This window comes from Podarcis erhardii, assembly GCF_964252035.2.
Source record: "Podarcis erhardii genome assembly, chromosome: 1".
In the NCBI taxonomy this organism is placed as follows: domain Eukaryota; kingdom Metazoa; phylum Chordata; class Lepidosauria; order Squamata; family Lacertidae; genus Podarcis; species Podarcis erhardii.
Genome location: NC_138497.1, coordinates 46,107,539 through 46,123,886, shown reverse-complemented (window position 1 = coordinate 46,123,886; position 16,348 = coordinate 46,107,539). Strand labels below are relative to the sequence as shown.

The following is a 16,348-nucleotide window of genomic DNA, read 5'->3' as shown; positions in this document are numbered from 1 at the left end:
CCTCAAAAGATGCTAACTTGCCCAGGCAAGGTCACCAGTGAAAACTGCACTGCAGTAAACAAAACTGCTCCCCTGTTCTTCTTAATGTATGCTCAGTGTTGGCCATTGGGAAAGATAAGTGAACTGGGAGGCCTAGATAAAAACTTGAGTCTTCCGTGATTATGTGCTGCAATATCTGTAGCAAACCATATTGTGCTTGTAGCGCAGATTCTGTGAAGTGATTGTGGACTCAACCCTTGTGATTTCCTTTAGCTATGTGTTTGTACTTAGCCAACATACTAACTTAATCTGAGGTACAGGCAGCTGTGGACACAGATTAATGGTAAGTCTAGTCCAGCATTCTGTCTCCAGCAGGGGCTGGTCAGATGCCCCTAAAAGGATAACAAAAAACAGGGCCTGGTGGAGAGAGCTTTCCCATTTGTCCCTGGCACCTGCTGATCAACGATTCCAATCTTAGCTTTATGCTAATAGCCACTATTGATGTATCTTTGTTACAGTAAGCTGTCTTTAAAGAGAAAAAGGCACAACTTAAGACCTAAAACAAACCCTGAATAAGATGCACAGTTACCGAAATACAATAAGGGGAGAAATCACTCAAGGTATATCATATCCAATAATAGTACACCCAGTTGCTTCTGTGATTATCCTGGCTTGACTGACATGCCTCCTGTCATTCTGCAAAGCCCGAACTCCATTCCAAGACCAAGCAAAATAAATATATATGTCTGTTGCACTCTCCTTGTTTAATCCTGTCTGCTGAACAGGGCCTGTCTCTTGTCCAGGGCTTCCCAGGAAAGAGGCTAAGTGTGTTGGGGGGGCATATGCATGTGAGTTCTGGTCTGGATCCAAACAACCACATAATTAGCTCCATATGCCCAAGGAAACTTTGGACTTGCATGTAAAAAAAATAATAATCTTTTGCACAGTAACTTCCTCCTGCCCACAGTGCTGCATGACAAGCCTGTTCGAACACCAAATGAAGTTTCAAAAGCAATTTATGCAATGGCATAGGCATCTTGAATAATTCCACGGTGCATGTTTAAGACACTGACTCTACCTATAGTAGCTCTTTAACAGTCTAGTCAGCCTAACCCTCCTGTCACCTGGGACCAGTGTACATCATCATCCATGACTGGCCTAGGTTTAACAGGCCCACAAAACAGACTATGATCTTATTTGTCTATGAAAGCATTTTCTATGCCACCATATCAAATAGCAAGGTGGCGTACAGTATGAAACATCATTACAGAAATATAAAGAGTCATGAAGGTGACTGACTAATCAAAATTTAATCTTATAAGCAAGGTGAGACATGCCAGCTCCCTCTCATAAAGCATGGCACTTAGTAAGAGTTCTGTTGAACTGTTACGATTTTCACTCTGGTTTTACACCAAACATTGTCTAGATTGTGTGGCTGCCTGCTTTCTAGAAATAAACTCCATGACGAAAACAGCAAAGGGAACCTAGCTGGGACACAGAAAGGGTCAGGCACCTTTGTATAGGTCTTCCCCACAGGTCAAATGTTTTTTTGAAACATCCAACTGGTCCTTAACTTGATATGAGCAGCTTTTTTTAAAAAAAAAGAAAATCTCTTGCTAGCAGATTAACGCACTGAATAGGCTTCAGCTAGATGTTTTACTCATATGCAAATGTGCCTGGAAGTTTACAAGCAAAGAAAAAAGTGAAAGTAAAACCATTACTCCAATGTAGGTAGAAATCATCTGCACCTTGTTCCCTATCTCCAGCAATTGTAATTTGATCTTAAAATCACTGATTTCTCTCTTCACAGTTGGTTTGCATCCTTCCATTTCTGATCTTACTTGATGCTCATTTTCTTAGCAAGCTTCAACAAGAGATTTGGCTAACACTTTTTGAAAATCCAAGTATCATGACTATCTTCTATCCACATCAGGGTTGGGGAACCTCCAGCTGTTGCAGAGTCCCAGCCAGCACAGTCCCTAACCAGGGATAATGAGAACTGCAGTCCAACAACATCTGAAGGGTATCATCCTTAAAAGAGACGCAACTGACCCTCAATATTAGGTCTACGGCACTTTCAGAAACAAGTGCAAGAAGACAGAACTAGGAATGCTAGTGAGCCTTCATCTCTTTTGCATCTGGGGAAGTGACTGGAAAACAGTGTTGACCACCAGCCAACACAATTGTGAATACAATGGACAGTGATCGCCAAAGGAGGATAGTGATTTCACTCTCTTCATTTCATCATTTTAAGTACTAGGTAAGGCTCACAGTTCACTGGGTTTATGCAAACCTGGCAGAGAACAACACTTTCTAGCCCAATGGACCCTGCAGGCAACAAACATTCTCTTTCTTAGTCTACCTCCAGTAGAAGCCTACATGTTCAATCCTGAACTAGTATCTGTTGTTACAGGAAAATATGACGTCTACTAAAAGACTCCTCTAAAACACTCCCTGAAGCATCTCATCTCTGCAGGAATCATACCATTCATATTGGCAAAATGTACATAACTTCTGAAATGGACCATGGCATTTTTCTGACAAGATGCACATGTACACTAAGGAATCTCTACAACTGGAGGAAGCACCTTTCTTTTTTTAAAGAAAAGTTATTTTATTTCAAAAGTTAACAAGACTGAATGAAAAACTACAATAACATAATTATCGGAGCTATTAAAACACTGATTAACACCACCTCCACCCAGCAAAATAGGCTACCACTTCTTTAGTTCTACATTTTTTTTACTTCCTCCTGTACAAAAGATACAATGGAACCCTTGTTTTCGTTTCTGAGTTTTCCCACTCTTACCTTCCACATTTTTTACATGGAAATTCCTCCTCTTGGTTCTGGGTTTTGTTGACAGTGTCCTGTTTGGGCTTTGGTTTTCTTTTTCTCTTTTGGGCAGGTGGAGAAGTCTTCCGATATTTAATGGGCGTCTCCTTTGTCCTCCTTGAAGTTCTGCCTCTGGCTTCTGCCGCTCTTGGAGCACAAGGTTCCTGCTGTTTTTCGACGAGGAGACTACCGACCTTTGGAGGAAGGAAAAACTATTGCAAGATGGAACAACTAGGAACCTATGGGAGTGGATGTTGGACAATGGCCAGATATGAGGATTTTACCAATCAATTCTATATGACGGTGGGATGAATCCAGTGACTAAAGCAAGGGGATTAAATATGTAAATATATAAATTAAACATATTAACAGTTTGGGGTTTTAAAAAACAAATTACAAAATAGAAAGTTTCAAATAATACAGGAAAACATATTGTAACACAGGATCCCTCTAGATATCATGGCACAAGTCATTCTACACTTACCTGGTCCTCAGTGTGTAGCGTCTGTGTGGGTTTGGGGTATGCAGTGTTGCTGTTCTTGTCATGAAACTCATATGTGTCTACTACTTCCTCTTTTATAACCAACCGATCCTCCACTTCCTCGTCCTCTTCGTCAGTGTTTTCATAGTCTTCGTTATACGTTCTGGGAGGAAGAGTTCGCGTAAGCCTATGGGAGCTCTTCATAAGAGTAAAAAAAAAAAGCGGAGAAGGGAAGCAAGTCAGTTTTTTAAAAGAAAAATCAATGCAAAGGCAGAATCCAGGAAGGGGACCTTAAGAAGTCCAATGGAGTCCAGTCAGCACCATTCCAACAGAACCTCCTCAAGTTTTAATGAATGTGTTGGGAAACTGGAAAAGGCTCCTCCTTACACTTGATTTGTATGAAAATACATTCAATTTGTTGATGCTGTATATTTTACTTGTACTACATTGTATTCTTACATGCAGTGCGCATTTGAAAGTGGGGCAATACATGAGGCAAAGGATCATTGTGATAAAATGAATAAAAAAAATTAAAAATTGTCCAGTAGCACCTTAGAGACTATCTAAGCTTGTTTTGGGTATAAGCTTTCGTGCACATGCACACTTCTTCAGATATGCACACTTCTTCAGATATTTTGTGTGCATATCTGAAGAAGTGTGCATGTGCACGAAAGCTTATACCCAAAACAAACTTACTTAGTCTCTAAGGTGCTACTGGACAATTTTAAAAATTATTTATTTTGACTGCATCAGACCAACATGGCCACCTACCTGAAGATAAAATGAATGTACAAGTCAGGAGTGCTCATAAATTACATTGTTGGAAACCTTCCTTGCTTCTCTACTGTGCTTTGCTAAGCAGAAGCTTGTGACTGACATGATTTTTGTGGTTATATTTGTTGTTTGCGAAGTTTAATGAAAATAATAAAAATTATGAACAAAAGAACCCAACAGACTACTTGTGTGCTCAGGCTGCATAGTTGTCTCATGCAATTTTACACAAAATGTTATAGCTGTAGGCAGCGTAATTTTGTGGGGTGAAGCTGGCATTCCGAACATTACCTTGATATCTACTTCCACTTCATCTTTAACCGCTTTTTCACTGGCTCCATCAACATCCCCAAAGATCAACGCCCCGTTCCGGCCTATTTTTACTTGCTTTTTGTATGTATAATAGAACTCCACACACTGAGCCACAGTCTTTGTTTTAATCTGTAGAATTTATTGAGAGGAGGAGGGGAAGAGACAAGGGAAGAAATGGGAGGAAAATGAAAATAATAATCATAATCATAAATAAACATGTCTGTCACTCACACTCATACACCCCCACACCTATGTGCTTCAAAGCCACAGGCCACAATGCTAAGACCTCATTCATGTCTATCCTTTCTGAAGGCTGGCATGATCTGACTTTTCCTTTTGTTTCCTGGCTTACAGAGCTAGCTTGCTTGCTTGCAACATGGGAGCTGGAATGGGGATAGGTTGCTGCAAGTGAAGGAAGAGAATCATAAATTCTACTGGGCACATGCAATAATAGTGTGTCCTGGCTTGCAGTCAACTGTCTGGTGCTTTGCTTGATCAACATCAATCACAGACTTACAGTGCAATTCTAACCATGTCTACTGAGAGGAAAGCCCTGCCAAATAAAACAAGGCTTACTCCCAGATGACGTGAAGATTTCAGAAGTAGGTATGAAAGTAAAAAATTATGGTTGGTCTTCAACTTAGCTGACTACCACCCTGTATCTACTGATATAGACTTTAATTCTAGCCCATTCCAAAGACTCAGAAAGCTTACAATATGAAGGGGGGGATCTAAAGTTGGAACGTGTGAAGAAGAAGAAGAAGAAGAAGACGAAGAAGAATAGTAGTAGTAGTAGTTTGGATTTGATATCCCGCTTTATCACTACCCGAAGGAGTCTCAAAGCAACTAACAATCTCCTTTCCCTTCCTCCCTCACAACAAACACTCCGTGAGGTGAGTGAGACTGAGAGACTTCAGAGAAGTGTGACTAGTCCAAGGTCACCCAGCAGCTGCATGTGGAGGAGCGGAGACGTGAACCCGGTTCACCAGATTACGAGTCTATCGCTCTTAACCACTATACCACACTGGCTCTCACCACTGTGAAGAGGAGGGCAACCAAGATGATCTGGAGATCAAGCCTTATGAGGAATGGTTGAGGGAGTTGGGTAGGTTTAGACAGTAAGAGCTCTTGACAGTGAAATGGACTCCCCTGGGAGGTGGTGGACTCCCCTTCCTTGGAGGTTTTTAAGTAGAGGCTGGATGGCCACCTGCCAGGTATAATCTAGTTGAGATTCCTGCATTGCAGGGGGTTGGACTAGATGACCCTGAGATCCCCCCCAACTCTACAATTCTATAATTCCATGACAACAATTCTTCCAATGTTTCATAATTTTGGAAGAAAAAAATGCGTTAAGGGGGAAAAATAACCAAAACTTCAAGTCCTCTGAACATGAATTCCCACAACTACCTTCCTATCACTGGTCCAGTCCATCTTTCACATAATGGTGTAAAACACCCTGAGAATTAGATGAATGATATCAGGCAATGTAGATACTGACCAAACTACATCTTCAGCTCCCTTCCTCTTTCAATTTCGCTTATTAATATTTTAAGATGTGTTTTGCAGGTCTCACACTGTTTTTGTTTTTGTTTTTTTGTTTTTTTGTTCACAACTGATGCTTCTTCTGTTTCATTTGTAGTTTTTTCCCTCCACAGGTATCATCTTCAGAAAACTACGTTTTGAAGTATGTTGTGACTATATTTTGTTGTTACTGAGATCGGAGCAAAATAAAAATTTATCACACTGCACTATGGATGTGAGAGCATAAAGGCTTCTACTGAGGAGAGATTATCTGTATACAGAAAAATCTCACTTCCAAAGTGGCAGTGAGATACTCCATTGAATAAACACTACGGAACACAAGTTCCCAGCTAGAGGGATGAAGCAATCCCCAAGGTTAATGATCCGGTGACACTTGCATATGTCCTGCAACGGCAGGTCAATTCTTTTGCAATGCACTCAGGAAGCAACAAACAACTCACAAGTTTCTGAACCAGGAAGAAGTCTTTCTTGTAGATGGCAATCCCCTTATTGAAGAGCTTTTTCTCTAGTGTGCTCCACTTATCTGATCCTGAAAAGAAAGAGTGGAACACAACTTCATTACATTTTCAAGATTATTTCCAGACATTTAAACATTTTATTGTTAAGGTGTGTATCTCTTGCATATCTCTGCTACCCTGTCTGGATTGTATTGATGTTATTGCTCTTATGTGAACACCTGTTTTTCTAAAAACTTTTTGTAGGAAAATGTTATGCCAAGCATATTTGAAGCTATACATCGGGGGGGGGGGGATTCCTAATCTTGTGTTCTTTTTAGCCATCTCTTTAGTATTAAGTAGTCTACCTCTATTAACTAGCCTGCTCACCGTGAAATTATTGTGCATTTATACAGAACCCCCCTTTTTAGCTTTAGTGAGTCTCACTACTGGCGTGTCTCAAATGATAGCATACTCCCGCAACAGACAAAGCTGAACCATATACACAGAGACTTGAATGCCATCTAACCCAAACAAACAGAAGGGCTCCTTCCATTCACTAAGGGAACTGGGATCCAGTGTAGGGTCCCAATGGAGTAAGGGTTGGGGTGAAATTCTGCACCAATCTCCCCCATGCAGCCTCCTGCACTGCCTCCCATGCTGTTCCCCAATCGTCTGCCATAAATTTTCAAAGAGCAAAGGCATTGCTGGGGGAAAGTAGAGACTGGTGAAAATCACCTCCCTCTCCTTCTGCTGGCAGAAGCACCCCCATGAATGAAACCTCTTCTCACAGGTTGTTCCTACCAGTATAGAAGAAGAAGAAGAAGAAGAAGAAGAAGAAGAAGAAGAAGAAGAAGAATAGTAGTAGTAGTTTGGATTTGATATCCTGCCTTTCACTCCCTTTAAGGAGTCTCAAAGCGGCTAACATTCTCCTTTCCCTTCCTCCCCCACAACAAACACTCTGTGAGGTGAGTGAGGCTGAGAGACTTCAAAGAAGTGTGACTGGCCCAAGGTCACCCAGCAGCTGCATGTGGAGGAGCGGAGACGCGAACCCGGTTCACCAGATTACGAGTCTATCGCTCTTAACCACTACACCACACTGGATCAAACCCATAGTCCAAAACACTTTGATTACTAGAAAAGTGTTTAGTGTTACTTTCTCCTTCACAGTATTACAGAGCAAGTGTGAATGTGAACCCCAAAACACTTTCTCCTTTCATGAAAGGGGAGATATTCAATATTAGTCAGAGTAAATGCACTGAAATCAATGAACTTAAGCCTACGGATTTCAGTGGATTTAGTCTAAGTATGGCTTAGTTAGATGTCGCCCAAGGTTTAGAAATGAACGTATTGATGATGACCTTAGAAATAACTTCCATTTTCTAACGCAGGAGAAGTATAGCTTGCAGTAGGAGTTGATTTCTGTCTATGAGTGATAGATAATTTTGACACTAATGAGGCAGACAATACCCATACAATGATTCATTTAAATTGTACCTAGGACTCTTAAGATTTTAGTTGTCCATTTCCTTTATTCCATGTCTTTAGTCATCATTTTCACAAGTTCACACGCACCACATTAGATACAAAAGGGTATTTTTAGCATCTTTTCTAAAAAGCAGCCTATATTGAAATCAGCCACGCGTTGTCATAGATACTCCAGGATCCAGATGAAAGCATTTTGGTTCCACGGGAAAAACAACAAGTACAAAGAAGCAACTGATGATCCGGAATGGTGCTTGTGGATGTTCTGCACCATTTGTATCTTCACAGCAAAATGCAGAAAAATAACTTGACAAATAACATAATTCAATTTTGCTCCGTGTCTCCCTGCTGTCCAAATATCTAGCAGGGTGGGTGTTCAAAATGTTTACCATTCTCTCTCACACACACACTTGCACACAGCTTGCATGCTGCTCCTGTCCTTGAACTGCTTCTTCCTTTAGCTTTGCTCTACTAATGACTGTGCAACGAGTACAGACTCTTTGCCGGTGTACACACCCTAACATATAGACTGGCTGCCCTCACTGAAAGGCAATTACATGTTCTCATGAGACTGTAATACAATACCATTGTATTTATGGCATTTCAAATTACGCACGCGATCTATTGCATTGCACACATAAGCCTCTATTTGACCTTGATTAGTCTTGGTGAGAACAAAACCTTCCTTCCAACTGGCCCTGTCCAACTGATAACCTGATCAATAGCTATTTGCCTCTCCAAAGGTTGATGTCAGACACAGGTAACAATTACTTAGAAGAGATAATTGTAAGGGATTCATTCATTCCATTTCTGTCCTAACTCTTGTTGTCTTGTCTGCCCTTGAGTGGGTCATATTTGTGTCATTTATATTCTACTATCCCCCTTATATATCGAAATTTCAGTGCAGCCCACTGGATCCTCAGCGCCACTATCGCAGCAATGATAAGTGTATCCGCCATAGCAAAGATAAGTATTGTATAGTTAATTGTAAGCTGTTAGCCCAGGGTTTGGGCAGCCTGTGTACAATTTTATTCTATCCATTTCACTCTTCCATAAATATCGCATTTGGTGATTCCAGCTGCAAAACCAGTTTTATTCTCAAATGCCATTTTGGTGCCGTTAAGGAAATAAAACGTTTTCTCCTCAAACCTGTAATAGGGATTCAGTGGTTCCTGCTAATTACCCAGGTAAGTAATCCCAAGGCAAGCAACAACTCTGAATAAACAATCCTAAAATATCACGCCTCCATGGTTATACGGGTTTGTTTACTGTGCAGTTTGGGATACGTGAAGGTGAGCTTTGCACCGATCTCACTATGCACTGAGGCAAAAGCAGGACAGTTATATCACCACCCAATGTTGCTAATTCCCAAATAGATATTTAAGGCTCTCCCAGTATTAATTAAATTAAATTATATTCCATCCCCCCCCAATGCATTAACAGTAATTATCAGAGTAAGAAAATGGAGAGTAGAGAAGCAGCTGTCCCCACTGCCTTGCTCCCAAGCATACCTGTGTAGTGATAGTCAGCCAACGTGTGGTTTGCAGGCCACAAAGACCTCCTCAGCAGCAATTTGGTCAGCGCAGCCTGAGGTGTGGGGGAGCACACACACAAAAAGCCTTATCAAGGACAGTAAAATCCAGACAAGTGCATTTACATCAAGAAGTCACAACCTTTATTGTTTACTGCAGCAATGTATTTAGAGCCCACCTGAGGTTAAATGTGACCCATGTCTCCTTATTCATCCTTGTACAGTGGTGCCTCGCAAGATGAAATTAATTCGTTCCGCGAGTCTCTTTGTCTTGCGGTTTTTTCGTCTTGCGAAGCACGGCTATTAGCGGCTTAGCGCTATTAGCGGCTTAGCGGCTATTAGCGGCTTAGGAAAAGGGGGGGGAGGGAAAAAACTCGCAAGAACTCGCAAGACGTTTTCGTCTTGCGAAGCAAGCCCATAGGGAAATTCGTCTTGCGAAGCACCTCAAAAACGGAAAACTCTTTCGTCTAGCGAGTTTTTCGTCTTGCGAGGCAGCACTGTAATTAACCTTTTGAAGTAGGTGGCATGGGAGCTGTTAAGTCTTTTTAGCAATAACAAGGATTGGGGGCACCTTAAGGCGGCTAACAAATACAGTGGTACCTTGGGTTACATAAGTTTCAGGTTACATATGCTTCAGGTTACAGACTCCGCTAACCCAGAAATATTACCTCGGGTTAAGAACTTTGCTTCAGGATGAGAACAGAAATCGTGCTCCGGCGGCATAGCGGCAGCGGGAGGCCCCATTAGCTAAAGTGGTGCTTCAGGTTAAGAACAGTTTCAGGTTAAGAACAGACCTCCGGAACGAATTAAGTTCTTAACCCGAGGTACCACTGTACACAGTAACATAATGTTTTGTGAGCCAAAGCTTGTTTTGGCACCTACATCCCTTTTCATTGTTGTTTGGAGTTGTTTTCCTCAACCTGGTGACCTCCAGATGTTTTGGACTACAACTCCCATCAGTCCCAGCCAGCATGACTTTGCCAGTTGAGGCTGATGGGAATTGTAGTCCCAAACCCCTGGAGGGGAAGACTGATTTGGGCTGAAGAGCAGCGTATTCTAAAAAGGACAGCCAGAATAGTTAGCCTGTCTCTCTTTAAAACAGAATTTCAAATAATCCAATCACAATCAAAGGATTACATTTTGTCTTATTTTAAAAAGATCCCTCTTCCGCATGGTTTTAGCACTTCATGCCTACACGAAGGTATTTGAGGCATAATTAATTACATTTCTTCGCCTACACAGCAGTGTTACCTCAACTGATAATGGTACCTGTCAGCACGTGTCCAATTACAGAGGAATTCCCACCCAGGGAACGAGTCATCTGAGAGCCCATTAACGCCCGTGTTTAATCAAGTAAACAATACTCCAAAGAAAGGAGATAACTGGAGTCCAAAACCATTCTCAGCCCTCCAAGAAATCAGCTGCTATGACTGGAGCTCAGGCAAAATGTAGGGAAGAGATACTATTCAAGTTGTATCTGTACTCTGAAGAGATTTACCAAGAAACCTGTAAGGACTTGTGCTGGTATTACTGAAGCAGTTTCATTACGCAGCAATAGGTGGACTTTAAAATTAAGTCTCCCTAAGGTGGCAGGAGATGCTATTGTACTTATTTAATTCTTAAATTTATATTCACCTTTCCATTGGTAACACTCAACAGAGCCAATTAATAAATAGGAATCTGATCCAATGCTATACAGGGGAAACTTTCCTATTAGATACAGCTTCCAACTGAAGTGAAAAAGTGAAATTTTACTTTAATAATAACAATAATAAAATAAATTCTGTTGTTGTTGTTGTTGTTGTTGTTGTTGTTGTTGTTGTTGTTGTTGTTGTTATTTCCTACCCATGAAGTTTCCAACACACATAAACACATTTCCTGGGATGGAACGGGAGTGAGGATGGCAGTGAGGACATAGTGGTGCAGGCCCACTGGCAGAACTAATCTGGTACTTCTAGCTGTGCACGTGCACTTTTATTTTTGGACCCTTCTTCTCAAACAGCTAAAAAAGGTTTTCCAACTGAACCAGACATTTGCAGTTCACATGAAGCTGTCTTATACAGTGGTGCCTCAGGTGAAGTACTTAATTTGTTCCAGAGGTCCATACTTAACCTGAAACTGTTCTTAACCTGAAATACCACTTTAGCTAATGGGGCCTCCTGCTGCCACTGCGCCGCCGCTGCACGATTTCTGTTCTCATCCTGAAGCAAAGTTCTTAACCTGAGGTACTATTTCTGGGTTAGCAGAGTCTGTAACCTGAAGCGTATGTAACCTGAGGAACCATCTTTGGGTAAGTCTGGGAAATGCCTGAAACCCCAGAGAGCTGCTGCCAGACAGTGTAGACCAGGCACCCCCAAACTCGGCCCTCCAGATGTTTTGGGACTACAACTCCCATTATCCCTAGCTAACAGGACCAGTGGTCAAGGATGATGGGAGTTGTAGTCCCAAAAAACATCTGGAGGGCCAAATTTGGGGGGGTGCCTGGAGTACACAGAAGTGAGCTAGATCAACCAGTTTCAGGCAGCTTCCTATGTTTTATATACTGAGTACGGCCATTGCTCTCAAGCTCAGAAACATCTGCTCTGACTGGCAGTGTTTCCCAAGGTCTCAAGCAGGAGGCCTTCTCAGATAGACCCAGAGATGCCCGATGTTGATCCCACCCCCTTATGCATGCAAAACAGATGCTCTACCACTTGGCTTGGCTAAGAGGAAGATGCACCATTAGCAGTGAAACCGGGAGGCATGAGTGAAGAAAGGAAGGAGACTGCCAAAAGGCACATTCTTCAAAACGCAGGATTCTAACATAGACGCTCCTTGTAGAAGGTGAAAGTGTGCAGAGTGCATAAGTTTGGCAAGTACTTGGCTAGTACTTCCCTCGCTGAGACCAATACAAACAGCCTTCCTGCCAAATCCAATTAGACGCACTGACGATTGCTGGAGACTTACCAGAACATTTCCTTTCGTTTCATGTAAGCAGTGAAATGCCAGCTCTTGGTTGGTGCCACCTCCAGGAAATATACTTGAGCAAGCAGCAGTTAGCAGGTTCTCCACTGTCACAGCACAAAACAAGACAAGCGGTAGGTGCAGGTCGGGGAGAGAGAAAAGCAAAAGGTCATCTTATACATCCCTTCACAACAATTTCCTACCTAGATTTCCCTTCATATTTGGCAAGCCTCGACCTTTACAGAGGTTCCATGGTCAACAGAAATTAGTGGCTGACCACACAACAATTTTAAAGACTTAAACCATCACAGACAGTAGTTCAGTTTCCAAGCTCCTTACCATTCTCTTGAGTAGACACATCCGTTTCAAGCTCCTCCCATGGCTGCCACACCAGTTCTGCCTTGGCCTTGTCCGAGGCTGCCAGAGATCGATCTCTAAGAGGTGGGATTTCTGCTTGAAACCGGGAGCCCACATTGATCCGTCTATCAAAATAAATGCACATTTAAAAACTGCTCATCCTGCAAGTTCTAATAGGATAATTTGCTCAAGTTAAAAGCTTGCCTCCGCAAAACAAGCTGAACTCCAACTGGAGCAACAGGCAGTACGCAATTCCATGGCTGCTGCTTCTTCCAGTTTAAACCAACACTAGGTTTCAGTTTCAAAATACAAGTTTTTTGTCTTTGTCTTTTGGGCCCCTCCCCCACTACTGTATAGGATATCTAGGAGCATGGATGCTAAAAACGGAAAAGCAAGATTGGGAAGCCGCCCACAAGCAGCACAACTGTAAGTTCCTTTACTTACATGTAACAGCATGTGAGAGCCAAATATGGCAAATTTCTTCGCCTACACTTCACACATTCCATGCATGCATCCTGCTAAATGATAGCCATGGAAGACTCAAAGGTCCAGTCCAAATCTACAAATACAGTCATACCTTGGTTGACAAACGACTTGCGAGCCAAACGTTTTGGCTCCCGAACGCCACAAACCCGGAAGTGAGTATTCAGGTTTGCAAATGTTCTTTGGAACCTGAACGTCCGGTGTGGCTTCCAATTGGCTGCAGGAGCTTCCTGCAGCCAATTGGAAGCTGCACCTTGGTTTCTGAACATTTTGAAAGTCAAACAGACTTCATGGCAAGGGTGGGAGAATCACTACAGCATGGATGGCTAATGGATGACCATCCAGATGTTTGTTCAACTCCAGCTCCCCTCTATCCAATATGACCAATGGTCAGGGATGGTGGGAGTTTTTGTCCAAGATCTGGAAGGCCACAGGTCAGACTAGAAGTTGCCAATGTGGCAACCTCCAGATGTTGGACTGCAACCCACATCAACCCTGACTACTGACCACACTGGCTGAGGACAATAGCAACTGCACTCCACACCATCTGAAGGCAACCCCTGGTTTAGCCATCCCCAAGCCTGGAATGTGGGAACTTGAGGTTCAAAATCCTGCTAACCTGCAAAGCTTTCTTTGGAGTCTTCAGCTAATGTCAATATAAGCTACTTCACAAGATTGGTGGGAGCGCAAGATGGCACTCAAAGCTCCTTGAACAAGCATCAGGATACAGATTATATAAACAGACAGAAACTTTTAAACAAACAGAAATATGGTAACGGGGGAAACCGGCTTTATTGTTTTGGTATTGATATATATATATATATGCGCGCAGCAGGCCTGAAGCATGACAGTATGGCTGAATGACATTTACTCACATGTTATGCTGGAAAAAAAATGCTTTATAAGGAATGCTGTGAGATGCCAGTTTGTTTTATTTTGAAAGTGGGGCGAATAAATCTGTTAACTTGGAGACTGGCTAAAGTTCAGATTTCAACTGCTGTTGCTGAAGAATTAAACACAAATTGTTCTCTTGCATGTTGCTTATTTAAGCCTTGAAACTATTTTCCCCCCTTCTAATCAAGCACAGGAAGGCCCTGAAATGATCCAAGGGAGACTCCTGGACTCAAAGACACCGAATCAAATTCCAGTGCTACCTCCCTATAGTTTCGGTGCCACGTCTTGAAAAAGTCACCCACCACCGCAGGCATGTGGAAGAGAGCTCACAGAAGCAACTTCCATTCACAGATATCCTTGCAGGTTTAGGAGCTGCACTTGCAGCTTACAGGTCCACATCTGCACTGCAGTGCACTGCAATATAAGCATGCTTTGCCCTTAACTTCTGGGGGAATCCCAGCTGCACTGGGCGGCAGAGGTGTGAACCCTTTTCCTGGAAACAACTGGGATTGAGAGCTGTCAGTCAGCTCTCTGCCTGTTTAGCACATGTGATGTCCTGCCAATCTAAGAACTGTGCTTCTCACTGAAACTACCACCAGCTGGAACGCAGCACATTCTATAGGCCAAGGGAGATCGTGTCAGTGCAATGAAAGGGAGAGCCTTGTTTCTGCACTCTCTGCCTGCATGTTCCTCGGGCACAAGCACTAAGCTCTGATCATCTCTTGGAGGAGGAGAACTTCTGAGCACAGTGTTTTTATAGCCAGTCTCTTCCTATGCTTCAAGCTCTTCCAAGAGGGCAAAGGAAAGAGAACTTAAGGCAACAGTCCTCTGCACATGAAAGAAGAGTAAAACCCATGGAACTGAATGGGTATTTGTTTGTTTTTTGAGTGAATTTGCACAGAATCAGGCTGCAATCCTAAGAACATGTACCAGGTAGTAAGCCCCCATTAAACTCAGTGGGATATACTTCTGCATAGTCTTGTTTAGGACTATGCTGCAATAATATGTAGGTAATACTCTGTGACCTCCAGGAAACAATTGCTGTTATAAAAAAAAATCAGGTAGCAGGAGTTTGTATCCTGTCTGGAAGCTCTCAAACATCATCATTAACCAGTTCCCTGTTTAGGGAAGCTTTTAATGTTTGACAGACTATTGTATTTTAATATTTTGTTGGAAGCCGCCCACAGTGGCTGGAGAAACCCAGCCTAATGGATAGGGTATTAATAATAATAATAATAATAATTTATTAGTATACCAACGTCTGCTATTCAGAGCTACAGAACCTCTGCACACAGAGGTTGGTTAAAGTGCTTAAGCTCCAAATAAAGCAAATCCCTATATTCCTGTAATTGGAATGTTGTGTTTTTCCATTAAAACACACACATCAAATTGTCAACTCATTACAAGTTTCTGAGACCAGATGGTGGAAGCAAATTGCTTCTATAAAGACACAGTGTTTGGGGGGTTGTTCTTTTTTTGGCTTGAATTGTCTTGAGTCCAGTAGCTGCTGCCACAGAGAGCAGAGTGAGAACTGAACAACTGAGGAACCACAGGGCTGTAGTAAGAACAAGACTGAAGTCCTCCCACCTTCCAAGCCAAGTATTTCAATTCATGTTGCAGTATGGATGGAGATGTGCGTCAGCAGCTACCTTCTTGAAATGCGTTGCTGCATGCAACTGCATCTGGGATCTAGCTGCTTGGAGGATGAATGCAATATATATATGGCTGCACACTTTTGCAGAATGCTATATATTAACAGCAAGGGAGTCATTAGAATAATGTCAAAGGAAATATGCGGAAAGAGCTTTTTATGTTTCAATGGAGAAAATACTGGATAAATTCATGGAGGCTATCAAAGGCTACCAGCTGTTGATCAGGACTGGTTATAGGCAGGGCTCTGTTTCAGCCAGAACTCGCTGGAACTCAGTTCTGGCACATCTCAGGTGGGCGCCATTGCCATTCTAAGAGAACTTCTTTTTTGGAAAATAGCACTGGACCTCAGTGGATGCACTGTGCTTCCCCCCCCCCCCACCCAACTGAGTACTTACGGTTCAATGCTGACAGGAGTACACTCTCCCATTACTGAAAGGACAGGAGGGGTGACTTCTGCGCTATCTGCAAGTCAAGATGACACAATTAATTCATGGCCCTGCTTCTACTTAAGGATGCTCTGCTATCAGCCTTGCATTTAACAACTGGTGAGGTAGCCATCAGTAACTCAGAACCACATACAGGTGAGTGGGTGAGCTAGTAGAGGAGGGGTGGATCACTCCATTTCTCCTTGGCTGGTCTCCTGGGTTTCC

At 42.5% G+C, this 16,348-nt stretch overlaps 1 protein-coding gene across 3 annotated transcripts in view; it reads right to left on the bottom strand.

The window, feature by feature from the left end:
- Positions 1-16,348, bottom strand: part of MIDEAS (mitotic deacetylase associated SANT domain protein) — a 90,592-nt gene that overhangs the window by 7,305 nt on the left and 66,939 nt on the right. For all 3 annotated transcript variants that reach the window (XM_081881354.1, XM_081881353.1, XM_081881355.1), the window contains exons 5-12: positions 16,094-16,160; positions 12,651-12,793; positions 12,315-12,418; positions 9,349-9,424; positions 6,359-6,447; positions 4,356-4,505; positions 3,297-3,491; positions 2,789-3,006 (exon numbers count right to left, since the gene is read on the bottom strand). In XM_081881354.1, coding sequence (XP_081737480.1) covers positions 2,789-3,006; positions 3,297-3,491; positions 4,356-4,505; positions 6,359-6,447; positions 9,349-9,424; positions 12,315-12,418; positions 12,651-12,793; positions 16,094-16,160 — 1,042 coding nt within the window. The remainder of the gene's footprint in view (positions 1-2,788; positions 3,007-3,296; positions 3,492-4,355; positions 4,506-6,358; positions 6,448-9,348; positions 9,425-12,314; positions 12,419-12,650; positions 12,794-16,093; positions 16,161-16,348) is intronic.